The 27,091-nt window shown below is 36.3% G+C and overlaps 1 protein-coding gene and 1 long non-coding RNA gene across 2 annotated transcripts in view; one reads left to right on the forward strand and one right to left on the reverse strand.

Annotated features, from left to right (window-relative positions):
• Nucleotides 1–27,091, forward strand: part of DPYD (dihydropyrimidine dehydrogenase) — an 850,732-nt gene that overhangs the window by 376,526 nt on the left and 447,115 nt on the right. The window contains exons 9-10 of the mRNA XM_019457587.2: nt 4,338–4,445; nt 6,297–6,466. Coding sequence (XP_019313132.1) covers nt 4,338–4,445; nt 6,297–6,466 — 278 coding nt within the window. The remainder of the gene's footprint in view (nt 1–4,337; nt 4,446–6,296; nt 6,467–27,091) is intronic.
• Nucleotides 11,851–27,091, reverse strand: part of LOC109271899 (uncharacterized) — a 46,740-nt gene continuing 31,499 nt past the window's right edge. Inside the window, exon 5 of the long non-coding RNA XR_002082160.2 lies at nt 11,851–11,992. This is a non-coding gene — a long non-coding RNA (uncharacterized LOC109271899). The remainder of the gene's footprint in view (nt 11,993–27,091) is intronic.

Here is a 27,091-nt window from a genome sequence, read left to right on the forward strand (position 1 = left end):
AAACCTGTGGGCTGGGCCAGAAGGCAGAATTTCTTTTTTCTCAGGGAAAATTCAGTTTTATTTTTAAGGCCTTTCCACTAACTGGATGAGACCTACTCAGATTTATCAACGTAATCTCCTTTACTTAAAGTAAACTGATTGTAGATGGTAACCATATTTACAAAATGCCTTCATAGCAATACCTAGATTAGTGTTTGATCATATCATTTGATGGCCTAGCTAATTACATATAAAACTGGCCATCAGGGGTGCCTGGGTGGCTCAGTTGGTTAAGCGTCCGACTTCAGCCCAGGTCATGATCTCACAGTTCGTGGGTTCAAGCCCCACATCGGGCTCTGTGCTGACAGCTCAGAGCCTGGAGCCTGCTTCGGATTCTGTGTCTCCCTTTCTCTCTGCCCCACTCACACTCTGTCTCTCTCTGTCCAAAAATAAGTAAATATTTTTTTAAAAAATTTAAAACTGACCATCACAAGCACTCATGCAAGATCACAGAGCTGGTAAATGGGAGAGGAAGAACTCACACGGAAGTTTGTCTAATGACAAAAGTCCTGCTCTTAATTACCCCACAGCATCATGGTTAGCAGATGCTAGGGTACTTTTGCCAGTTGGGCCAGACTACCAAACAGTCTGAAGGAAAGCTCCAGATGCACTGTCCTAGGACATAAGGGATAAGCTCCAGATGCACTGTCCTAGGACATAAGGGGTGACCTGTCACCCAGGTTGGGGATAAGAGCTCCATGGACCTTGGGACTTCAAAAGTATGTATGCCCTGGAATGTGGTTAAACAGGCTGCCGGAATAACATAACAGTCCTGTACCATTTTTGGCTCATTTTTTCTCTCCTGAAGCCAATATCCATAAGTCAGAACATCTAACCAGTGCCCTCTTGAACATTTATAGAGAGAATCTGATCCAGTAAATGCTAAATTCATTAGAATGATAAATGCAGAATGGGTTAAAAGCACAGGGAACTCAGTTGTCCTTGTCAGTGTCTTGATCCAAGGGAAAAAATGAAATTTAAATTTTGCCAAAGGTTTTTTCTTGTGAAATAATAAGCCTTGCAGGATAGGAAAAGTCATTTCCATGGATCCAGTGGTGTGTTCAATAAAAATGCCTTGCATTTCTTTAGATAAGTTATTTTAGCAATGGATCTATGGAAAATAATCACAGATGTAAAGTTCCTTCTCTGCCTTAACCATGGTAAGTAGTAAAAAAGCTCAGATTAGGAGTTAGTAAAGGGAGGATTTTAGACCTTATTGACAATAGATGTGGAACTCTTATCCGCCACATACATTTTCTGTGCTTTGTTTTTGATCTGCTTTAAAGATTTTGGTTTATCATATCTCCTTGAAATTGCATAGCACTTCAGGTTGTTTTTCCTGTGTCTTTTTAATAGAAAAATGAAGTGCTACAGAACAGATGCTATCTAATATAGTGGTATAAGAAGGGGGATGAGTCCTTATTTAAAGTTTGATATGTGGCATATCTATATCTATATCTATCTATCTATCTATCTGTGTGTGTGTGTATATGTGTATATATATATATATATATATATATATATATATATATATTAGATGAATCAAGTGTAGCTTAAACTGTAGTCATCTTTTAATAGCTTTCAAGAAAAATTGTTTTGCCATTAGAGTCTTCAAGTAATATTCAGCTATTCTCATGTAACCATAACCATTCCCTACCCCAGTCTTTCTAAAAGAATTACATGAATAACCACACATTTGTGTAATAGTTTCCACATTATAAATATACCTCAGGAGTAATCTTTTATGTCAGAAAATGAAGAAACAGTCCTATCCCATTTCATTTATAAAGCCAAAGCACTGTATGTTAACTAACTGGAATTTAAATAGAAACTTAAGAAAGAAAAAAGAGGCCAAAGCAAAGGTAAGTCAAATGACTTGCCTAACCTTCCTAGATAAATAAAATAATTTTAATGACGAATGATCTTAAACTAATCTGTGAGCAAAGGGCAAAACTTCAGGAGGAAAGAATGCTGGACAGGGAAGAAAAATGTTTGATTTAATTTGAAGGGACAACAGTGGTCTATTCCTGGTTACACACTCACTCAATCTACAAGCACCTTCAGCTTTCAAATCAGATAAGTACCTACCTTATCACACATGACAAAAGTCATTCTTGAGCCATGCTTATTACTCTGTGTATCCACCAAGAAATACTCATTGCTCTTCATTTAACTATAAAATGAAATCTTACCTCTCCAGAATAACCCAGAGTTTGGGGAAGTAAATAAAATTACACTGTAAATTTTCCCCTCTGTTTATGGAATTGAGATGACTTAATTCCTCACTTTGCATTGTTTATACTTTGAAAAACATTAGTCTGTTATTCATTTTCTTTTCAAAAATTTGGCGGTTCTTTCCTAATTATATGGTTGTACATGCATGTTGTAGAAATTTTAGAAAATAAATAATGAAAAAATAGAATATCCACAGTCCTACCACCAGGAATGATCACTGTTGAGATTTTATAAAAATTGAATCATACTATACACAGTTTTGTATCCTGATAGTTCATATAACACTATTTTGATTACAGTCCAATACCATATTTTTCAAATATTTATTTTAATGGCTGCATTGTGTTGTCTTTTCTAAAGTAAAACTCATTTATCCATTTTATTGGCATTTTGGTGTTCCCTCATTCTCTCTCTCTCTCTCTCTTTGCATTGACTGTTTTTGTATATTAAATCTTACTTTTTTAATGTTTACTTATTTTTTTAATTAATTTTTTTTAACGTTTATTTACTTTTGAGACAGAGAGAGAGCATGAACAGGGGAGGGTCAGAGAGAGGGAGACACAGAATCTGAAACAGGCTCCAGGCTCTGAGCTGTCAGCACAGAGCCCCACGCGGGGCTCGAACTCACGGACCGCGAGATCACGACCTGAGCCGAAGTCGGCCGCCCAACCGACTGAGCCACCCAGGCGCCCCAATGTTTACTTATTTTTGAGAGAGAGAGAGAGAGAGGGAGAGAGAGTGCAAGCAGCACAGGAGCACAGAGAACCAGAGACACAGAATCTGAAGCAGGCTCCAGGCTCTGAGCTGTCAGCACAGAGCCCGACATGGGGCTCATACTCATAAGTGGTGAGATCATAACCTCAGCTGAAGTTGGACACTTAGCCAACTTAGTCACCCAGGTGCACCTGTACATTAAATCTTCATTTGCATGTCTTAGTGTTTCCTTAGTATAGATTCAAAACTATTTTTCCAGAAATTGAGCATCCACCAATGTGTATTGCTTTTTTTAAAATTTTTTTTAATGTTTATTTATTTTGAGAAAAAAACACAGATCATAAGTGGGGGATGGACAGAGAGAGGGGGAGACGCAGAATCTGAAGCAGGCTCCAGGCTCTGAGCTGTCAGCACAGAGCCCAATGTGGGGCTCGAACTCAACAAACTCTAAGATCATGACCTGAGCTGAACTCAGTCGCTTAACCAACTAAGCCACCCAGGTGCCCCCAATGTGTATTTCTATCAAAATATCACTACAAGTCCCATCTTTACCCTTGCCACATAGTCTAATTTTCTTAAATCTTTTACTTCTTAATAGATAGGAAATCATATGTCGTTGTTTTAATTTACAGTTCTTAGATTACTAATATAGTTAACATTTTGGTGCTTACAAGCTATTTATATTTTTCATTTTCCCAATTTTGTTATCCATTGTTTATGCTTCTATTGAAAAGTCAATCTGTTCCTTATTGAGTTGAGAAACTTCTTTATATAGTAAGACCTTTTATTTGTTAAAATATTACCTTGGTTAATCATTTGCCTTTCATTTATTTGTAATATTTTTGTATTATGGAAATAGCTGATTTTTTGTGGTAAAATACATCTTTTTCTTTAAAGTTTTTTTTTGTTTTTTGCTTAGAACAATCTCTCATATTCAAGAATTAGAAATATATGTATCCATATTGTATTTTAGTTTTGTGATGATTTTTTTAATATGTGTTACTTTAATACACTGGAAACTTATTTTTATTTATGACAGTAGGAAATAATAGTACCTGATTTTCCCTTTAACACTAGATGGACTTGTATGTGTGTGTATCCATGTTTCTGTATACTCATAGGTGTGCTTGGATGTGTGGTTTATGATTTGTGCTTAGTTATATAAAAAAGGTATACATTAAGGTTCATTATAATTTGTTATATACATTTTTATGTTGATTTGCTTATAGATTTTTTTCATCTCAGAACCACATTATTTTAATGATTTCAGCTCTCTACTTTTTTTTAAATATACAATAGGAAAAGTCCCTTCTTCTGCTAATAAGATTTTATAAATTTTTATTACTTAGGTTTGCCAGACCCCAATAAAAACCACATCTTCAAAGACCTGACACAGGACAATGGATTTTACACATCCAAAGACTTTTTGCCACTTGTAGCCAAGAGCAGTAAAGCAGGTATAGTGTTATTTTGTATTCTTGATGTTGCCTATTACCTATGTCGTTTGTGTATTATAAATCTATATTAAATCTTGACACAGGAGGTCATTGTTCAGAGCTCAAATCACTTTTGTTAACACCAACATAAATTTAAAGAAAGTATGATATAATAGTTTTTCAGGATCATCTATTTGTTTATTCTTCCAATCAAACATCATCATAAGGAATTTTCACTCTATCGTATATAGGTCTAAACTGCATCATGTAAAATTGCTTCTCTGTAAGAGTCTTAAACAAACATTGGAAGATGTTCTTAAAAGAAAAGGCAGGAACTAAAAAAAAAAAAAGAAAAAAAAAAGAAAAGGCAGAAACTTACATTTGGGAGCTATTTTGTATTATATATTATATTATAACTATATATGTTATATATTATATTTATAAAATACATATATTTTTAAATTTTAAAATAGGCCAAATTTTCACATAAAGCATCATTTGTGTCTAAAGAGGCAGAAAGACCCAGTCTCTTGCTGAACAGCAATTTTATGAAGTTAAATGAAAACACTTTGATAAACACCCTAGTATTTAGTCTCTGTGTAATACCATTTCATACAGCCCAAGAGAAGCAACCAGAAACTAAAGCAACCAGTCCGATACTTTGCTTGGATGAGTCATTGTCTTAGTGGGAAAGAAGCTACAATATATTCTCCAAAACCAGATCATCTAAATCCTTTAAACATACCTTTTCAAAGTCTTGAACTTCAGCTATTCCAACATCTAATTACATGTGAAAAGATAAAAACTTACATTTTTATCCACAATTTAAAAAGACAAGAAACTTCTCTTATAAGGTCATTCTGCAGAAGTTTCTAGCTAAACATGTGTACCATCTGCACCTTCATCGTCCCAGGAGAAGGGGATCCTTCTGTACCTGCAACCCTTTCTAAGGAAGATCATATTACATATAGCCTATATTTGAGAATTATAGAGGGCCATTATGTAATCCCAAATGCAAACTCTTCCAAGCAAAATGATTACAGTTTCCGAGATTATAGGCCTATGCTATCCGTGGAGCCATTTCAAAAATTATAGTAATTTATCTTATCAACAGTCTTATTTAATCTGATAACACATGATACCTAACATATAGGGAAACCTGCATTTTACTTCTTTACAAGAATCTTCATATGGACATCAAATCTTCATAGACATGTCCTTAAAAAATGGACACTTACAAAGTCATATTTCTTTCATAGTTCTATTTTTCAAACAAAACCAGGGGAAAACCTTAAAGGATAAAAAAGTTCATTTTAACTGTTTCAAGAAAATAGTTGTTAAAAATTCTTCAGTTAGATAGAAAGCACTTATCAGCACATAAATTTTCAGAGTTTCCTAAATATAATATATAGCAGGGCTATATGTTAGAAATCTTATCAGATAATATCTAAATGAAGTATTTTCACGAAGTGCTGTGAATTATGTTATCCCAGATGGTAAAGATCACTTTTCCTACTGATAAGCAGAAATGTAATGATACCAAGTTAAAAATACATGTCATGATTTTGACAGAGTGTTTTAATTGATTGATTCCAGTTTGTTATGACCTAAACTCTCCAAAATTTGTAGCAGCTATCCTTCTAGAAGGAAAAAGGAAGTTAAAGGTAGTGACTATGAAATTACATATATGAGCATATTTTTAAAATGGGAATAAAACTGTCTTTCAATGAAGCAGAATAATTTGATAGTGACACTCCATCCTCGAAAACTGCAAGATGCAATTTTACACTGCTTTGAGTACAAGTATCTTTTGAGCTGTCATGCAGAAATGGTTTCTCTACTTGAAAATGGGGTTTTCCTTTCATCATTCAGGGATGTGCGCCTGTCACTCTCCATTGCCGTCGATACGGGGAGTCGTGATTGTACTCGGAGCTGGAGACACTGCTTTTGACTGTGCAACATCCGCTTTATGTTGTGGAGCCCGCCGCGTGTTCATCGTCTTCAGAAAAGGCTTTGTTAATATAAGAGCTGTCCCCGAGGAGGTAAAATGGAACCATCAGAAAATATGGAGTTGTAATGTAACAGATTTTAGGAGACGAAACTGTTAATGTTCAGTCTCCTAGTTAAATTATTAGAATGTTCTTGAAATTGTGAAATGCAAATTAAAAAAATCTGGGCTACCCATAGTTTTTTTTGTTTTTTTTTTTTTTTCTAATTCAGACATTCAAAGTAAAAGAAAATTATTTTATAATACTGATTTGGATAAAATGAAAAATTCATCTTTGTCAGTACATAAGTGCTTCTTATTGTTAGTGTTAGTATCTTTTGAAATGTATAGTATGTAACTAGTAACAGTGGAATATGCTAAGTCTTCATTTCCTGAACAACAGGCACTCATCACAAAATGTAGGGATAGTTGGAGAATGTGGTAATTAGAGACCTTTGGAATTCTATATAAGCCAAGTTTATAAGCTCCATTCAAAGTTATATGTCTTGGTCATACGGTCAATTCATTATGCTGGGAAGCCAATAGAACAAAGAGATTGCCATTTATTATTTTCTTAAGAGCTCTGTTGTAAGCATTATTTAGAATTAATAATTGGTTAACTTACTAAAAATGACAGATTTAAAATGATTTCATCCTTACAAGTGACTGGTGACTAATCTTGGGTGAGGCATCAGCTGGGTACATTTACCATGGTCTTCTCAAATTTTAATGCTATTAGGTAAAGATAATGCCTTTTAAAGGATATTAGTTCTGAGAACAAAAACAAAACATATTTGTAGAAATATAAATTACTCATTTTATCCAGATCAGTATGATGAATGTAATTTGCTTTTGAATGCCTTACTATATTTGGAGTCTCTATACCAGGTAAGAATTATAACTGTAGTCAATAGGTGATTTGTCACATGTAGATTAACCACAATCCAGATTAATCTCACTAAGATATCAGAGTCCCCACTGGTTCATGGCTGGGTTTCAGACGTCAACTTTATTCTCTGGGCTTTCTTTTATCATTTTACCCATTCAAGCTTTTTTTACAAAATCCGAGGTAGAGATGGTCTTATAATCTTGGGAGTTTTTTGTTTTGTTTTGTTTTTTTCTGGAGCACTATCTACAGCGTCAATTAATACAATTCCATTATGTTACAAATAAAAAGAAAACAGCCATACTGGAACAGCGATAGTGGGATGAAGTGACTTGCCTAAGATAAAAGAGGATGGGAGCTAATTTTATTCATCTTTGTGTCTCCATGCATAGCACAGAACCTCCACAAAGAATAAGTACTTGACACATATGTTTTGAACTAAATATTTTAAATATTTTTCTTCTGATTCCAATGTCAAATAAGTTTTCATTAGAAAGGCTGCACCCTTAGAGTTGGAAGGGAAGATGACCCTGGACAGAAAGGCCAGTGTACTTTATACTTTATCTTATAGTCATCTTCCATTAACAAAGGTAACTAGAAATGAGTGGTGGCTGTTTCTTCCACCTTCAGGAGAATGTACACAAAAAATGAGACCAGGTAATTACTTGAGAGGGTAGAAGTAGAAATAATTTATTTATCTATTTAATCAATCAATCGACCTACATTTATTGAACATCCATTTGTGTACCAGGCATTGTTCTAGGCAATTTTAATACAATTGTAATACAGCTTGTACCTAGTGACAGAAGACACTTGATAAGCAAACAAATTAACTGTCACATAAATAGTATTTTGAAAGGTGATTAGTGCTATGGAGAAAAGTTAATTAATATAGAAGTATAAGGAGTGTGTATTTGGGGAGAGGCTACAGTGGAACAGGTGGCAGAATTTGCCATTTTAAATAGGGTAGTCCAGGAAGGCCTCTCTAAGAAGATGACTTTAGGGCATAGAAATGAAGACTGAGGGAATGTAGACATCTGGGAACAAAACATTCCAGGGAAGGCAAAGGCATCCACCTTTGATTGAAAAAGGCCCTTAAACTTCTGAGAATATAAATAAATAAATAAATAAATAAATAAATAAATAAATAAATAAAGTAAGTCAGTATGACTGGAACAGAGTAAGGGAGGACATTATGTGGTACACTGGGTGAGGTCTTATAGGCATTCATAAGGCCTTTAGTTTTTATTTTGTGTGAAAGAGGAAACCATTGGACTGCTTTGAGCAGAGAAGCACCAAGATCTGAGTTAAATTTCAGGGGCACCTGGGTGGCTCAGTTGGTTAAGCATCTGACTTCAACTCAGGTCATGATCTCACCGTTCATGAGTTTGAGCCCCGTGTTGGTCTCCATGCTGACAGCTCAGAGCCTGGAACTGCTTTGGATTCTGTCTCCTTCTCTCTCTGCCCCTCCCTGCTTGCATTCTCTCTCTCTCTCTCTCTCTCTCAAAAATAAACATTTAAAAATCAATCAATTAATAAATAAATTTTAAAAAGACCGCCCTGTTGAAAATTGATTAACAATGTTCGTGTCAGTAGCACGGAGGCTGTTAGAGGCTAATTGAAAGAGTAGGCTATTAGTCAATGGGACCACATTTTGGGACAGAAAGGATGAGTCCAGGCATAGTTTGGTTGTCAGGCCAGAGTTTACTGGGCTGAACCATGGTTTCCAAACTGTTGAAAAGCAATAGGTCTGTGGAATAACAGGTAACACTGCAGTACAGTACTGTAACTGCAGTACAGCTCAGTAGAACTCAAGTGGCTCTAGGTTCTAATTAAAACTATAAAAACAGATGTTTGGATGTATATTATTGGCTTACAAGAAATCACATTTTTTATATGATCTAAGAACTTCTTCATGGGGCACCTGGGTGGCTCAGTTAGTTAAGCTTTTGACTTCGGCTCAGGTCACGATCTCACGGTTTGTGGGTTAGAGCCCCGTGTCAGGATCTGTGCTGACAGCTCAGAGCCTGGAGCCTGCTTCAGATTCTGTGTCTCCCTCTCTCTCTGTTCCTCCCTGCCTGTGCTCTGTCTCTCAAAAATAAATTTAAAAACCCTAAAAACAAAACAAAAAAAAAACCTTCTTGACTGTGAGCTCCATAAGAACAGGAGCCATGGTCAGCTCTCCTGGTTCCTTTGTTTCTTCCCCCTGCCTAGCACAGTGGTGCCACATATAAAGTCTTCAACAAAGAATTGGGAAATTAGTATTTCCTGGGGGGAATTGGCATCCAGGGCTCCTGGCATCAAAAGAGCTAGTACTTTCCAGGTTGGATTCGTGTTATAGTAATAGGCCTTTGAAGGTTCATTTGGTAATTTTAAGTGAAATTCCTCAACATGAGAGAAGGAATAACATGTAACATATTTTCAGAACATGCATAGATTTTAGGGTTGGGTTATTGGCCAGTGCTCATGCTTTTTTAGGATTGGGGGTTTTAGGATTTAGCATTTCCAGAGGTCCTGATATTAATCCCTCCTGTCCATTACTTGGTTTTGTTATGTCAAAAGAGGGCCCTTGCATGGCCAGCGCTAGCACTTATGAAACTGGAAAGTCAGGAGGAAGTTCAACACTCCAAGACAAGGTCCTCAGAGAATATGTTCTAGGAAAAAATGTTAACCAACAAGAAAAATTTAATAGCATACCCAATTTCTTTGTATTTCTCCTCTTTCTCTTATGCTTTCTACCCCTAATGCCCTCAATCTGCAACCACACTTGGATTCTTGAAAGTCAGCAAAGAATGAGAAAAATGGATATTTAGAGTTTCTCTCAAATATGAGTATCGTTTAATGGGTTTGGGCTCTTGGATGGAATTTGGGAATTACATGTATTTTTGTTGGTTAAGGTCCTCATCATTAAGCATGTCAGCATGCATATATTCTAAGCTTCAGTCTAATTCTCAGATGGTCATAGAGAGAGGACAATACAGAGCAATAGTGCTCTCATCCTTTAGTGACAAATATGAATTATTATTATAAGGCCAGTTACATTTAACATTACATTGTTAGTAACAAAGAACAGTGTGATTGGATCCAGAAATGTTTTAATCTCCTAAAGTGGGAGGCAACACCCAATAGATTCAGCAGTGATAGCCATATCCCAGTTTTCAAATGCAGATGTTCTCAAATTTCCGTATGCATCAGAATCACCTGGAGGGCTGGTCATACATAGCTTGCTGGGCCCTGGTTCCAGAGGTTCTGATTCCAGACGTCTGGGAGGGGCCTGAGAATTTGCATTTTTAACAAGTTTCTTGGTGATGCTGAGACTGCGATCCACTGCTCTCATGTATCATCCATGTAGTTTCCAGCTGTCTAATTAGAGCCATCGGCAGTGTGTTGTTTTGGGGCGCTTTCCATCTTAGTTAAGAAAGCATTAATGCTACAGAATATAGGTTTGATGAAACGAAGATATGGAGGCATCATCAGCATATTGATGGAATTCTGATTCCAAATGTCTTTCAGTCTCCCTTGTGGCCTCACACACATGCTAAATAGGATGCTACTGACAAACTAGCACTTCTTAGCTGTGCGTCCTTAGGGAAACCAGCCAATCACTCAGCACTATCCTCTAAGAAGATGAGGGAAAATCTGTTAATAATTCCCTCCAGTACTTTCTGCAAGCTTAAATAGGTGAGATTAAATTTCACAGGATAACAGAATCCCCCAAAATGCTGGTATTAAAAGCTGTTGACAGATCAGATAAAACTGCAAGAATGCTTTAGGCAGTTGGGAATCCCTAAAAGGAGGCATGAAGGTCAGGACTCAGCAGACCTGCTTGAGTAGATAAATTTAAAGGATAAGGTTCGGGAAGAACTTTGTAGTTCTTATTATTACTGAGAAGTATCACTTATTAATTATTACTGGTACAAAATTATTTTACTAGTATGATGCTACCCACCAATTTTAAGAATCTATTGTTCACGTATTCAGTTTTTTAATATCAGGAAAACATGATAGATCTTTAATTCTGTTATATTTAAAATGGGCTCTCCTCTATAGCACTCGCCAGTGCCCCTTGGCTTCCCCCCATTCATTTGCGAAAATGTTAACTGATTTACCTTTGATATGCCTGTCTCCATATATTTTAGCTATTCTGGAGGTCAACTCTTTGGTAATTAATGCTACTTTATTATTTTTTTAATAATAAAAATAACAGTGCCAGATTACCTAGTCTGTTAGTCAAAATCTGTTACTGCAACTCTGAAATAATGCATTTTCTTTTTTTTTGAAATAATACATTTTCATGTGAAAGAATGCACTTTTTAGTTGACTCCTGGGTATGCATAGCATACCCCATAATAGATCCTTTATGTGGCATGATCTGTGAGCCTCTCCTCAGACATTTTGAATATCAAATGATGACGTTTGTGCTACATTCATTGACACTTTCATTGTCTACATCTTGCTGACTACGCATTTTCCTAGAAATAACTAATGCTTTCTAGTTTTTATTTAATTTTAAGAAATATGAACCTGGGACTGTTTTTAGAAAATAACCTCTATAAGCTGACAAATTTAATTTTACTTACTAAGGTGATGCTTATAGCAACTCTTCAATATTTGGCACCTGCATGTCATTTGAGCTGGTGTTCTTCATGGAAAGTAATCAGAGACCTGTTAGCATGATTGCTAATATGAAGATATCTGCAAACAAACAAATAAATAAACACACCCAATTAGCCCCAACACACAATTAGTGGCAGCTAGGGGCTCCCTCGTACTTTACTTTAATGATGGCATGGGAATGACATTCTAAGGATCTGTGTGTGTTTACATTTTTGAAAAGCGTGAAAATTTAGTGTCACGTGAGAAAGTAGAATGGAACAGTTGACAAGGAAGTGGCTAAAGGCTGGAGAACTTTGTTCTAGGTTACATATCCTAGTCTGAGAGTGCCCATCTGTAAAATTACTGTTGTAATTTATATGCTCCTTAAAGCTTTTTATATCCCCCAACTTCTGTATTTGGAACATTCAGACAAAGATGTCTGAATGATGTGGAATCTGGACAGGAAGGCTGTATCTCCTCATGAAATGACAGCAGCTCTATACTGAAAATCTTGGCCATCTCTATAAATATTATACTTGAAACAAGTTGCAATTAATGTATCCCCCGTTAGTTGGAAAGGTAAAATCTGCTACATTCAAGACATGGATATCAAAGAAGCCTGCAGGTGAAATTGTCAGAATTCTACACTACATGTGAGAATTCAGATGCTGAGTGGGGAAAAAAAAAAAAAAAAAAGACTGTAAATAGGCCAGGAGACAACAGAAGCCTGTGCTCATCAAGATTACATGCTTGAAAATCTTAACTATTTTCTTTCTTTTTTTTTTCATTTTTTTAAATGTTTATTTTTGAGACACAGAGAGACAGAGCTTGAGTTGGGGAGAGGCAGAGAGACAGGGAGACACAGAATCCAAAGCAGGCTCCAGGCTCTGAGCTGTCAGCACAGAGCCTGATGCGGGGCTTGAAATCCTCAACCGGAGATCATGACCTGAGCCGAAGTCAGACGCTCAACTGACTGAGCCACCCAGGCGCCCCAAGCTTAACTATTTTCAGTAATTCCAAGGGGAGGATGATGACTACATTATATTGACTAGGAATATCTGAGAGCTGAAAACTGTATATCTTTTGAAAAGGTTTAACAATCATTTAGGATTGGTATGCATATATGTATGTATGTTATCAGATCACTCTTAAGCTTTATTACATAGTAATGTGTTGTTACTCTATTAACTTTCATGTAAAAGTTAGAAGCCCTTCTCCCACTAATAATATTCCTCTCAATTTCCACTGTCTTCTTTTCTTGTCTTATCCATTGGAAATATTAAAAAGTAATTTGCATAATTTAAAAAATATGCATGTTGGTCAGGCACAAAATTCAAAACAGAAAAATAAATGAATAACATTCCTGAATTAATATAAAAGCAAATAGGGGCGCCTAAGTGACTCAGTCGGTTGAGCAACCAACTTTGGCTCAGGTCATGATCTCACGGTCTGTGAGTTCCACCCCAGCATTGGGCTCTGTGCTCACAGCTCAAAGCCTGGAGCCTGCTTTGGATTCTGTCTCTCTCTCTTTCTGCCCTTCCCCCGCTCACATTCTATGTCTCAAAAAATCAGCATTAAAATTTTTAAAAAATATATAAAAGCTAATAATTGTCATTTTTTAAAGTAATTTTTTTTTCTTATAAAAAGGTGAACTCACGGGTGCCTGGGTGACTCACTAGGTTAAGTGTCCAATTCTTGATTTCAGCTCTGGTCATAATCTCAGTTTGTGAGATCAAACTCCACATCAGGCCTTTGCATACAGAGTCAAGCCTGCTTGGGATTCTCTCCCTCTTCTCTCTCTGCCCCTTCTCCCACTCATGCATGTGTACTCTTTCTCTCAAAATAAATAAATAAACATTTTTTTTAAAAGGTGAACTCATCCTCCAAGATCTGCTCCAAATGTCATTTTTCTTCTTTGCAAGCTTCCTTAGTTTCTTTTTAATTAACCTCTTCTTCCTGTGAGATCTTACAACTCTTTATGCTTCCTATATTACAGCACTTGTCACATAGAATAGTTATTACTTTATACCCATCTCACAAATTAAAATGCAAGCTCCTTCAGATGGATTGGTTCATTCAATTTGTATCTAAGTCAAAGTATAGAACAATGCTTGATCCAAGGTGTCATATCAGGGAATTGTGATGAATAAATAAATACTTTCGTGGCATTAAAAATCTTATAGGAAGACTTTAAATGAAAATGAAATACTCAAAATATATAATTTATACATACATACATACATACACCTCAAAATTACTACTGATGGCTTTTAAAGAAGTATTTTACTTTTAAAGGTTTAAAATATCTCACATTACAGTATCAACCTAACATTAAAAGTAGATTGAAAAAAAAGTTATTTGTTCCTGGTCTTCAGTCTTTTAAAAGATAGCTAAGAGGGGCGCCTGGGTGGCGCAGTCGGTTAAGCGTCCGACTTCAGCCAGGTCACGATCTCATGGTCCGTGAGTTCGAGCCCCGCGTCAGGCTCTGGGCTGATGGCTCGGAGCCTGGAGCCTGTTTCCGATTCTGTGTCTCCCTCTCTCTCTGCCCCTCCCCCGTTCATGCTCTGTCTCTCTCTGTCCCAAAAATAAATAAAAAACGTTGAAAAAAAAATTTAAAAAAAAAAAAAAAAAAAAGATAGCTAAGAATTCAAAAAAAAAAAAAAAAAAAAGGAAGAAATCATAACCAAGTAATATAAGAGGTAAAAATGAATAAAAATTTATGAAATCAGAGATGATTAGAAGATGAGAGAGGATCCTTGTTTGAACAGAATTTACATAAAGAGGGATTTCACAATTGAAGAGGATACTGCAAAGGCACCAAAGTTACGCAGAAGATAATTTTGTGAGATACTGTGACAGCAGCCAGACATGCTTGACTACAGCAAAAAGTAAGACAAGGAGTAATAAGAGCTAGTTAGAGTGAAGAAAATCTCGTCAGTCATGAATGGTATTTAAAAATACTCTCTTCTTGTAAGAAAGGATGTATTTTATGATCTCTGTGCAAAAGCATTAAAGACTCTAAATTATCCCATGCATTGCATTTCTGGCTTTTGCAGCTCAATAGTGTCACAATAAAATAGTTAAGGGGTAATTGTGTAGTATAACTCTCACATGGAAAAATGTTTCTCTCTGTTCAAGATTCTTCAATTTTAAAAGCTTAAAGTGAAAAAAACCCAAAAGACTGTAACATCATAGTAGGTACTAAAAGGAACCTCACCTTGTGGTTTCAGCAAACTATTCTTGCCAAAGAAAAGAATAATTGCAGAATTCTAAGAGTAGTAAGCCTATCAGAATTGTTCCACTTTCCACCACTGACTGTGAACCTATATAAACTAAAAAGTGCAAAATATGTTAAGAACTGTTTAGTAAGGGGTACCTGGGTGGCTCAGTCAGTTAAACATCAAGTTCAGCTCAGGTCATGATCTCATGGTTTGTGAGTTTGAGCCCCACATCAGGCTCTGTGCTGTTGGCGCAGAGCCTGGAGCCTGCGTTGGTTTCTGTGTCTCCCTCTCTCTCTGCCCCTTCCCTGCTTGCTCACTCTCTCTCTCTCCAAAAAATGAATAAACATTAAAAAAAAAACTGTTTAGTAAATTAAGGAAGATGAGATCAAGAAAGGGTAGACAGAATTTACTGCCTCTATCTTTCTTCATGACCTCAGTAACCAAATTGACCAGAAGATTGGATTGTGAAATCAGACTCACACCAATGAGAGATATAACCTGCATCAAGCTTTCTTAACAAGTTCAAAGATCTAAATAAACAAAGAAGTGTGGGGTAAACAAGGAGAGCTTCAAGACCACCAAACACAATTTTCCAGGCCCCATCTTGGTATATCAAGATGTATTTCAACCCAGATTAATGTGGGGTCTCTAAACAACATCAGTAGCTCCATCACTTACACAAAAGGACGCTGATTCAACTATAAAACATCTCCAGTTTATACTCAGTTACATAGTTTATATGACTCTTCACAGAGATCCATGCCCCAAAAATCCAGTTCCCAGGTTTTTGTGTTTGTTTGTTTTATTATAGCTATCCTAGATTAGCAGGTAGATCTTGCCAAAAGCATTCTACAGGTAAGGGCTCTCCCACTCGAGAATGCTGACCGATCCTTTGTTTCCCAGTAGCATGTTTACAGAGGCATTTAACCAGGTCTCTTTCCTCCTTTCTTTCTTCAAATAAGCTTCTTTACCTCCCTACATCTTTCCTCACCCAAGGGAGATAATCTATCATATACTACGATCTCCCCGTAGCTAATCCTTTTCCAGTAACTGCTTCCTACTCATTCTTCAAGATTAGTTCCTAGAGTATCTTTTCCAGGCTTCCCTTTCTTGTTGTGCACCACTGCTGTGCAGAATGCCATTTTATCTGCCATTACTGTACACTGTATTTATATGTGTTATCACACTGAATAGGATTGCTGATTTGTCTGCATCTGTGAGAGTCTTGAAAGCAGGGGTTATTTTATTAGCTATAACACCTAGCACCATTTTTTTTTTTTTTTTTTTTTTTTTTTACAAAATAGGTACTCAATAATGTTTGGTAAATTTATGGATGAATGGAACTCTCATTGTGTGGTTATGAACATTTCTGGTGTATCCAATACTTGAACAGTGATGAAATAAAAGAATATTTTTTCAGGATTATCACTGACCAGAGCAGACCACCAAAAGCATTTTGATTTGAAATTCCTTCTCTAGGTCCTCATGTTCATATAGAATTGATAACTTGTTAAATATCTAGCTATTCAAGGGTAATCTTTACAAAGAATATTATTTCTTCATAGTGTTTCTCAAACTTTATATATTAGAATATAATGTATGCTGGGTTTGAGTTCTCATTATAGTTTATAACCTATACTTACTTTGCCTATACGCAATCTAAAAATGAGTTGATATCATACTTTTAATTGTAGTAAATTAAGTTGTTTCATAATTTCCACAGTATGATACCTGTAATATTAATCAGACCAAATCATCACATTACATAAAGTTAATCATTCAAATGATCATCATTACTGCATGCTATAGCACTCTATTTTTATTTCACTCAGCATCAACCATGTATCCTCCCTGAATATGGAGGTAAAAATCAAAGCCAAGAAGGTTTTTCTTATTTTCCTAATATCATGGGAAAAGAAAGTAACAGTTTGTTTTATTGAACCTCAAAAATGAAACCTTACAGGTGTTTCCTCCTTCATTCCCTTGGGTAATTATTGGTGGAGATAAGAACAAGAGAGGTTTATATGTTTGTTTGAGGTACCAATTATCCCTCATGAGAACAGGCACCATTGAACAAATAGATAAATATGTGTGCCGTGAACAAAAGTGTTCATATACCAAAACTACAGAGTTGCTGATTATTAATGATCATTAACATTAGGTATTAAAAAGCACTAACACTGACATCTGTGAACTACTTAGCACAGAAGGCTGATTAATTTGGACAATAAAATATTAAGACCCACTGCATGAGTTTGGTCACTCTGGCCCCTCATTTTCTCATGGCAGTGTAACTGACAGCTGAGAAAGAACATCATTTACTTTTTATTTCAACCTCACAACATACGATGCTGTGGCCAGGTAGCATGTCTACTGCATGCCCAGTGTTATACTTGCTTCAGGATGGGTGTTTAGAGGCCACTGAGTCCATATACTACCAGTCGGTTGTCCATTCTTTAACTTGAATGTTCTCCGGGTTTTCATAGTAGTCATTCTTGGTAAACAAAATGTTATTCAAAGTCTACTATGTGCTAGCCATTTTGATGGGGCTGAAATTCACTTGATGTCCTTCCATGTGGAGTATTGGCTAGAGTATATTCTGATTTGCCAGGCATCTGTTTGACATTCATCTGCTTGTATTTGTCATTTGTTAAATACTTTAATATCACTCCTGACCCTGGGGATAGGAAGTTAAATAAAATATTCTTTCTGTGTTCAACGAGTTTTTTAAAGGATTTTACTTACTAGCAAATAAATTTATTTTAAATTCTATCTTAATTTTCCATTTTTAAATCTTGAGATTATGTGTTCTGTGTCTCTACTATCCACTTTATGAAGTAATACTTCTTTGTTCTAAACTTAAACTTTCTCTGGATTCAAGGAGTTGCCATTAGTTCATTTACAATATTGAGTCCCTAAGTCCATCACTTGGTTTCTATATGTCATAATTTTATTGTACTTCAAAACTTACTTAGAATAGGAAGCTTGATTCTCTTCTTCCCACTGAAGGCAGCCTTTATCAGGCCAACTCCTTGACCATTAATTTGCTTTTGAGTAGATCCTTTCCTGTTCTAATTAACCTTGTTTTGAGATTGAACAACTAGAACCATCCAAAGCTCATTCTTTCAAATATGCCACAATTGCTGTCTTTGTAGATTAATGAATATCACCCAGGATTTTGTTCAGCCATATCAGGATTTTAACCAGGTTTTATTATTCCTCAGTATATGTTTGGTTTCTCTGAACCTCAGGTTTTCTTCTTAGCAAGGAAATAATGCTTCTTCTCACATAGGATTAGTTGTGAGTGCAGCAAACAGCAGAGTGCCTGAGGTTGGGTGCTAAGGCTGTAAATCATGATTGATACCCATTCATGTGTTATTGGCTTTTTGAGCCACAGTAAGGAGAAAAACTTGGCTTGAAACTTAATACTTAAAAAATAATAACTGATATATGTGTCATAAACATATCTCCTGTGTGAAAATTAAAATGAGCCATATGTAAAGCACTTAAAAGAATATCTGCTCTATAAGTATTTATTTATTTATTATCTGGCTAGACAGATTTCTTAAATAGTGAAAGTAAATTCCTCTGTTGCCCAGAAATAATTCAAAGGATATATCACTTGACACATGACTTTACGTACTTTGAATTCTCATTTTCCTAATACTTCCCTGTTGACTGAGATAAATCTTATCATCTCAAAAAAATGTTACCATCTTAGCTTTTCTTTTCCCAATATCAGTACTTTCCAAATAAATACATATGTTAAAGCGATATCTTCCTATCTTTCCTTTATTTTATTTTATTTTATTTTTTTAATTTTTTTTTTAACGTTTATTTATTTTTGAGACAGAGAGAGACAGAGCATGAATGGGGGAGGGTCAGAGAGAGAGGGAGACACAGAATCGGAAGCAGGCTCCAGGCTCTGGGCCATCATCAGCCCAGAGCCCGACGCGGGGCTCGAACTCACGGACTGTGAGATCCTGACCTGAGCTGAAGTCGGACGCTTAACCGACTGAGCCACCCAGGCGCCCCTTTCCTATCTTTCCTTTAAAAGTTTTTCCGTCTCTGGGGTGCCTGGGTGGCTCAATTGATTGAGTGTCCGACTTCAGCTTAGGTCATGATCTTGCAGTTCATGAGTTCAAGCATCGCGTTTGTCTCTGTGCTGACAGCTCAGAACCTGAAGCCTGCTTCAGATTCTGTCTCTCTCTCTCTCTCCTTCCCCCACTTGCACTGTCTCTCTTTCTCTCTCTCTCAAAAATAAATAAATGTTAAAAAAATTTTAATTAAACATAAAAGTTTTTCCATTTCTTGCATAAAATGAAAAATCTAGCTGCTTAATAACAAAATGGCAAGAAATGGTATGATTTATGTCTGCTGCCCAGTAGTATACTCTTACATATTTTAGAGAATATAAAACATGTCAAAGTTCAAAAGCAAAATTTCAGAGTAATCTTTTGTGGGGGCCAGTGTTAATAATCCTCAACTTCTGTGCACTGTTAGATATCTGTCACAAATACTGAATATTTAAATACCAGCTATCAACGCTAGTGCATATGGGAAATTATGATGTGAGCTGAGGATATATTAAAATACAGTTTCTTTGTGATCATAACTGTATATAGCTTTTAATCCCTCAGAAGTCAAAACCATGGTAAGAATACTACTAAAGCATGTTCAAGCATTAAGTCATTGGTAGTCATTTTTTTTTAATTTTGATTTGTTCGCAGTGTCCAATTTTGTTTTTATTTTTATTTTCATTTTATTTATTTTTAATTTATTTATTGTTTAATTTACATTCAAATTAGTAAACATATGGTGCAACAATGATGTCAGAAGTAGATTCCTTAATGCCCCTTACCCATTTAGACTATCTCCCCTCCCACAACCCTTCCAGAAACCATCTCTTTGTTCTCTATATTTAAGAGACTTTTATGTTTTGTCTCCCTTCCTGTTTTTATATTATTTTTGCTTCCCTTCTCTCTTCCCTAGTTCATCTGTTTCATATCTTAAATGCTTCATATGAGTGAACTCATAGGTTTATCTTTTTCGGACTGACAAATTTTTCTTAACATAATACACTCCAGATCCATCCATGTAGTTGTAAACGAAAGATTTAATTCTTTTTGATTGTGAAGTAATACTCCATTGTGTATATATATACCACACCTTCTTTATCCATTCCTATCGATGGGCATTTGGGCTCTTTCCATACTTTGGCTATTGTCAATAGCACTGCTATAAACATTGGGGTGAATGTGCCCCTTCAAAACAGCACACTTGTTTCCCTTGAATGAATACCTGGTAGTGCAATTGCTGGGTTGTAGGGTAGTTCTACTTTTAATTTTTTGAGGAATCTCCATACTGTTTTCCAGAGTGACTGTACCAGTTTGCATTCCCCACCAGCAGTGCAAAAGATATCCTCTTTCTCCACATCCTCACCAACATCTGTGGTTGCCTGAGTTGTTAATGTTAGCCATTCTGACAGGTGTTAGGTGGTATCTCATTGTGGATTTGATTTGTATTTCCCCAATGATGAGTTATTTTGAGCATTTTTTCATGTGTCAGTTGGCAATCTGGATATCTTTTTTGGAGAAGTGTCTATTTGTTTCATGTCTTTTGCCCATTTCTTCACTGGATTATTTGTTTCTTGGGTGTTGAGTTTGATAAGTGCTTTATAGATTTTGGATACTAACCCTTTATCTGATATGTCGTTTGTGAATATCTTCTCCCATTCCACTGGTTGCCTTTTAGTTTTGCTGATTGTTTCCTTCACTATGCAGAAGCTTTTTATTTTGATGAGGTCCCAAATACTTCATGTTTGCTTTTGTTTCCCTTGCCTCTGGAGATGTCTTGAGTAAGAAGTTGCTGCAGCCAAGGTCAAAGAGGTTTTTACCTGCTTTTTCCTCTAGGATTTTGATGGCTTCTTGTCTCACAGTTAGGTCTTTATTCAATTTTGAGTTTATTTTTGTGTATGGTGTAAGAAAGTGGTCCAGGTTCATTCTTCTGCATGTCACTGTCCAGTTTTCCTAGCACCACTTGCTGAAGAGACTTTATTCCATTGGATATTCTTTCCTGCTTTGTCAAAAATTAGTTGGCCATACATTTGTGGGTCCATTTCTGGGTTATCTATTCTGTTCCATTGATCTGCGTGTCTGTTCTTGTGCCAATATCATAGTGTATGGATGATTACAGCTTTGTAGTATAGCTTGAAGTCTGGGATTGTGATGCCTCCTGCTTAATTTTCTTTTTCAGGATTGCTTTGGCTATTTGGGGTCTTTTCTGGTTCCATAAAAATGTTAGGATTATTTGTTCAACTCTGTGAAGATTGCTGGTTTTATTTTGATAAGGATTGCACTGAATATGTAGATTGCTTTGGGTAGTATCAACATTCTAACAATATTTTTTCTTCCTATCCAGGAGCATGGAATCTTTTTCCATTTTTTGGTGTCTTCTTCAATTTCTTTCATAATCTTTCTATAGTTTTCAGTGTATAGATGTTTCACCTCTTTGGTTAGATTTATGCCTAGGTATTTTTTGGGTTTTGGTGCAACTGTAAATGGGATCGATTCCTTGATTTTCTTTCTGTTGCTTCATTGTGGGTGTATAGGAATGCAACTGATTTCTGTGCGTTGATTTTATATCCTGCAACTTTGCTGAATTCATGAATTAGTTTTAGCAGTTTTTTGGTGGAATCTTTTGGGTTTTCCAAATAGAATATCATGTCATCTGCGAAGAGTGAAAGTTTGGCCTCCTCCTGGCCGATTTGGATGCCTTTTATTTCTTTGTGTTGTCTGATTGCAGAGGCTAAGACTTCCGATACTTGAATTACAGTGGCAAGAGTGGACATCCCTGTCGTGTTCCTGACCTTAGGGGGAAAGCTCTTAGTTTTTCCCCATTGAGGATGATATTAGCAGTGCATCTTTAATATATGGCTTTTATGATCTCGATGTATGATCCTTCTATCCCTACTTTCTTGAGGGTTTTTTATCAAGGAAAGGATACTGTATTTTGTTAGATGCTTTCTCTGCATCTATTGAGAGGATCATATGGTTCTTGTCCTTTCTTTAATGATGTGAAGTATCACATTGATTGTTTTGCAGATATTGAACCAGTCCTGCATCCCAGATATAAATCCCACTTGGCCTTGGTGAATAATTCTTTTAATGTATTGTTGGATCTGGTTAGCCAGTATCTTGTTGAGGATTTTTGCATCCATGCCCATCAGGGAAATTGGACTATAGTTCTCCTTTTTAGTGGGGTCTTTGTCTGGTTTTGGAATCAAGGTAATTCTGGCTTCATAGAAAGAGTTTGGAAGTTTTCCTTCCATTTCTATTTTTTGGAACAGCTTCAAGAGAATAGGTGTTAACTCTTCTTTAAATGTTTGATAGAATTCCCCTTGAAAGCCATCTGACCCTGAACTCTTATTTTTTGGGAGATTTTTGATTACTAATTCTATTTATTTATGGGTTATGGGTCTGTTTAAATTTTCTATTTCTTCCTGTTTCAGTTTTGGTAGTTTATATGTTTCTAGGAGTTTGTCCATTTCTTCCAGATTGCCCATTTTATTGGCATATAATAGCTCATAATATTCTGTTATTATTGTTTGTGTATCTGCAGTGTTGGTTGTGATCTCTCCTCTTTCATTCTCGATTTTATTTATTTGGGTCCTTTCCTTTTTCTTTTTGATCAAACTGGCTAGGGGTTTACCAAATTTGTTAATTCTTTCAAAGAACCAGCTCCTGTTTTCATTGATCTGTTCTACTGCTTTTTTTGGTTTTAATAGCATTGATTTCTGCTCTAATCTTTATTATTTCCTGTATTCTGGTGGTTTTGGGTTTTATTTGCTGTTCTTTTTCCAGCTCTTTGAGTTGCAAGGTCAGGTTGTGTATCTGAGACCTTTCTTCCTTCTTTAGGAAGGCTTGGTTTGCTATATAGTCCCCTCTTATGACCACTTTTGCTGCATCCCAAAGGTTTTAGGCTGTGGTGTTATCGTTTTCATTGGTTTCCATGTAATTTTTAATTTCCTCTTTAATTTCTTGGTTAGCCCATTCATTCTTTATTAGGGTGTTCTTTAGTCTCCAAGTATTTGTTATCTTTCCAAATTTTTTCTTGTGGCTGACTTTGAGTTTCATAGTGTCGTGGTCTGAAAATATGCACAATATGATCTCAATCTTTTTGTACTTGTTGAGGGCTGATTTGTGTCCTAGTATGTGATCCATTCTATAGTTGTTCCATGTGCACTTGAGAAGAATGTGTATTCTGCTGCTTTAGCATGAAATGTTCTGAATGTGTCTGTTAAGTCCATCTGGTCCAGTGTGTCATTCAAAGCCAATGTTTCCTTGTTGATTTTCTGTTTAGATGATCTGTCCATTGCTGCAAGTGGGGTGTTGAAGTCCCCTACTATTATGGTATTATTATCAATGAGTTTATTTAAGTTTCGGTTAATTGATTTATATATTTGGGTGCTCTCACATTTGGAACATAAATGTTTATAATTGTTAGGTCTTCTTGGTAGATAGACCCCTTAATTATGATATAATGCCCTTCTTCAGCTCTTGTTACAGTCTTTATTTTAAAATCTAGATTGTCTGATATAAGTATGGCTACTCCGGCTTCTTTTGGCAACCATTAGCATGATAGATGGTTCTCCATCCCCTTATTTTCAATCCGAAGGTGCCTTTAGGTCTAAAATGGGTCTCTTGTAAACAGCATATAGATGGATCTTGTTTTCTAATCTATTCTGTTACCCTGTGTCTTTTGATTGGAGTTTTTAGACCATTGATGTTTAGAGTGAGTACTGAAAGATATGAATTTATTGCCATAGTAATAGTTGGAGTTTCTGGTAGTGTTCTCTGGTCCTTTCTAGTCTTTGTTGCTTTTGGTCTTTTTTTTTTTTTCATCTTTTCTCCCCTCAGAGAGTCCCCCTTAAAATTTCTTGCAGGGCTGGTTTAGTGGTCACAAATTCCTTTAATTTTTGTTTGTCTGGGAAACTTTTTATCTCACCTTCTGTTTTGAATGAGAACCTTGGTGGATAAAGAATTCTTGGCTGCATATTTTTCCAATTCAACACATTGAATATATCCTGCCACTCCTTTCTTGCCTGCCACATTTCTGTGGATAGGTCTGCTGTGAACCTGATCCGTTTTCCCTTGTATGTTAAGACTTTTTTTTTCCCTTGTTGCTTTCATGATTCTTTCCTTGCCTGAGTATTTTGTGAATTTCACTATGATATGCCCTGTTGATGGTTGGTTTTTTTGAATCTAATGAGTGTCCTCTGTGCTTCCTGGATTTTGATGTCTATGTCTTTCCCCAGGTTAGGAAAATTTTCCACTATGATTTGCTCACATAAATTTTCTACCTTTTTTTCACTCTTCACCTTCTCGGACACCTGTGATTCTGATGTTATTCCTTTTTAATGAGTCACTGAGTTCTATAATTTTTATTTCTTGCTCTTTTGCCTTAGTCCCCCTGTTTTTTTCTGCTTCATTATTCTCCATAAATTTGTCCTCTGTGTTGCTGATTTGCTGCTCTGACTCATCCATCCTTGCCACCATGGCATCCATTTGAGATTGCCGCTCAGTTTTAGCATTTTTTATTTCATCCTGACTAGCTTTTACTTCTCAGAAGGGGATTCTAATCTATTTTCAACCCCAACTAGTATTATTATCATTATTCTAAATTCTGGTTCAGACATCTTGCTTGTATCTGTGTTGATTAAGTCCCTGGCTGTCAATTCTTCCTGTTCTTTCTTTTAGGGTGAATTCCTTCATTTCATCATTTTGTAGGAAGAAAAGGAATTAATAAAGAAAAAAAATTAAAATTAAAAAATTAAAAGCAACACAAGGAAATAAAATAAAGGATGCTAGATCCTAGGTGTGTTTTGCTCTGGTTGTTGAAAGAAGCTTGATAGATTAGATAAAAAAATGGAAAGATAAGAAAAGAAAAAAAGAGAAAAAAGAAAAAAGAATTAAAAAAGGAAGACTTTTCAAAATAGGAAAAAATTAATACAGTAAAATAGAATAAAATGAAATGATGAAAGTAAAATAGAATTTTAAAAATTTACAAAAATGTAAAACATAGATTAGAAAAAAAATAAAGAAAAATCTCTTAAATAAAAGTGGAAAATAAGTTTTTTTCTTTTTCTGTATTCAAAAATAGGAAAAGAAAAATTAAAAAGAATTGAATGAAATGACCAACAGACAGAATGAAGTACGATTGAAAGTACATCTGTTTTCCCATAGAAGTCAAGCTATAAAGCACTTTATAGTCCATATACTAAGCAGGTGGAGAGACTTGTGTTTTTCAAGAGGCCTTGACAAACCCTAGTCAAGTTGGGCAGGGCTTAGTGTAACACCTTCCTTCTCCACTGGATGGTGCTGCTTAGCTTACCTGGATGGATTGCTGTGGCATGTGTATGTGTGTATGCGCATGTGTGGGAGGGGTGACCAGCTACCCAGTCTCTAGTATCAGAACTCTGTGCTCTCCATGTCTGGCAATCAAGCACCCCTCCTTTGTCTCCAGCTTCCATCCACTCCCTGCTTCTACACTGTCTGTGACCAAGCTGTCAGGCTGCCAGGCGGCACCTCCATCCTGAGTTTTATCTCAGATGTGGTTCTGTTTCCCAACCCCTCACTTCTGAGGAACTTCAGCTTTGACCTGCTTAGATCTTCTGGGAGTGGGTCTTGCTGAGCAATGGCTGGGTGCCAACCCACTCCCAGGAATGTTCTCAAGACCATGCTGCTGCCGATGACCAGAGACTGTGGCTGGGTGGCAGCCCACCCCAGAAAAAGTTCACACAATCTTGTAGCACTAGTGCTTCAGGGGTTATGGAAAATCACAATACACATCTAGTGCCTGGCTTCCCACTTAAGGTCCTTGTTCCAACACCAGTGAATGTGGTTGTTCTCTGGGGTCCTCTGGGACCTTTGTCTGTGGACAGGCTGCACAGTCTCTACCAAATGTCCTCTCAGCAGGGGAACTGCCTCTTCCTGTGTGCCCCAAGGACCCTTGGAGCTCGCTCTCTGCTCCTTGGTATTCCACTTCCCACCAGAGCTCTGCCAGATATCGAACTGTGGAGTTTCAGACTCTGTATTCCCCCTGTTTATAGAGTCTTAATGGAATTTAACCGTCTCTCTTCTCCTTTCTCCCTTTTTTTTTCAGTCCCTGCAACTGTTCCCACTTTTCCACTTTCTTTGTAGCTGCTTTTGGTGGGGGGTTGCTTATCCCATTCTCTCCCCCCATCTCCTTCCTCTCTTTGCAAGCAAAAACAGCTCCCTACCCTCCATGGCTCCTCTCTCCCCAAGTTCACCTCTCCATGCTGCATACCTGCTGAGTTCTGTGGTTCAGTTTGTCAGATTGTTGTGTTAATTCTCAAATCAGTTTTTTAGGTGTGCAGGATGGTTTCATGTTGATCTGGCTCCATTTCAGGGACAAGAGATGCAAAAAAACCTTCCGTGCTGTTCCACCATCTTAGCCCCTCCAAATATGGAGGAATTTCTTTAAACAGAAAATAAATAATCCCAATTTTGTTTTTAAATTTGATGCCAAATTTTCCAAAAATTATATGAGATTATCTACAGAAAATAATAGATACTATCTAAGTATTAAGAGACATAAAAAGTAGAATGGGACAAAATAGATCCTAAATCAGTCTGAGACATGCTCACAATACGTGCAGCATAGTTCAGGATTTTATTTCTGCCCTTTGCAGAATAAAGTACTATTTTAAATATGTATCATGTACTGATTTATTGAAACCATAAACACTTGTCATTGTTATTCAATCAAGTTTGGAATTATCATTAAAATTTAGCATCACTTGGCAGTTTTGAAGCACAATAAACTGGTTTATATCGATGAGTTATAAGGTGCTACATAATGTAAGTGTGACAAAAGTGACACAGGAAACCTATCTTCTGTATGGAGCCAGATTTGTTTTGTAATTAGAACTATTCAAGAAATACTTTGCCTTCTA

This window comes from Panthera pardus, unplaced genomic scaffold, assembly GCF_024362965.1.
Source record: "Panthera pardus isolate Hobbes unplaced genomic scaffold, ASM2436296v1 HiC_scaffold_11, whole genome shotgun sequence".
Taxonomy (NCBI): Eukaryota; Metazoa; Chordata; class Mammalia; order Carnivora; family Felidae; genus Panthera; species Panthera pardus.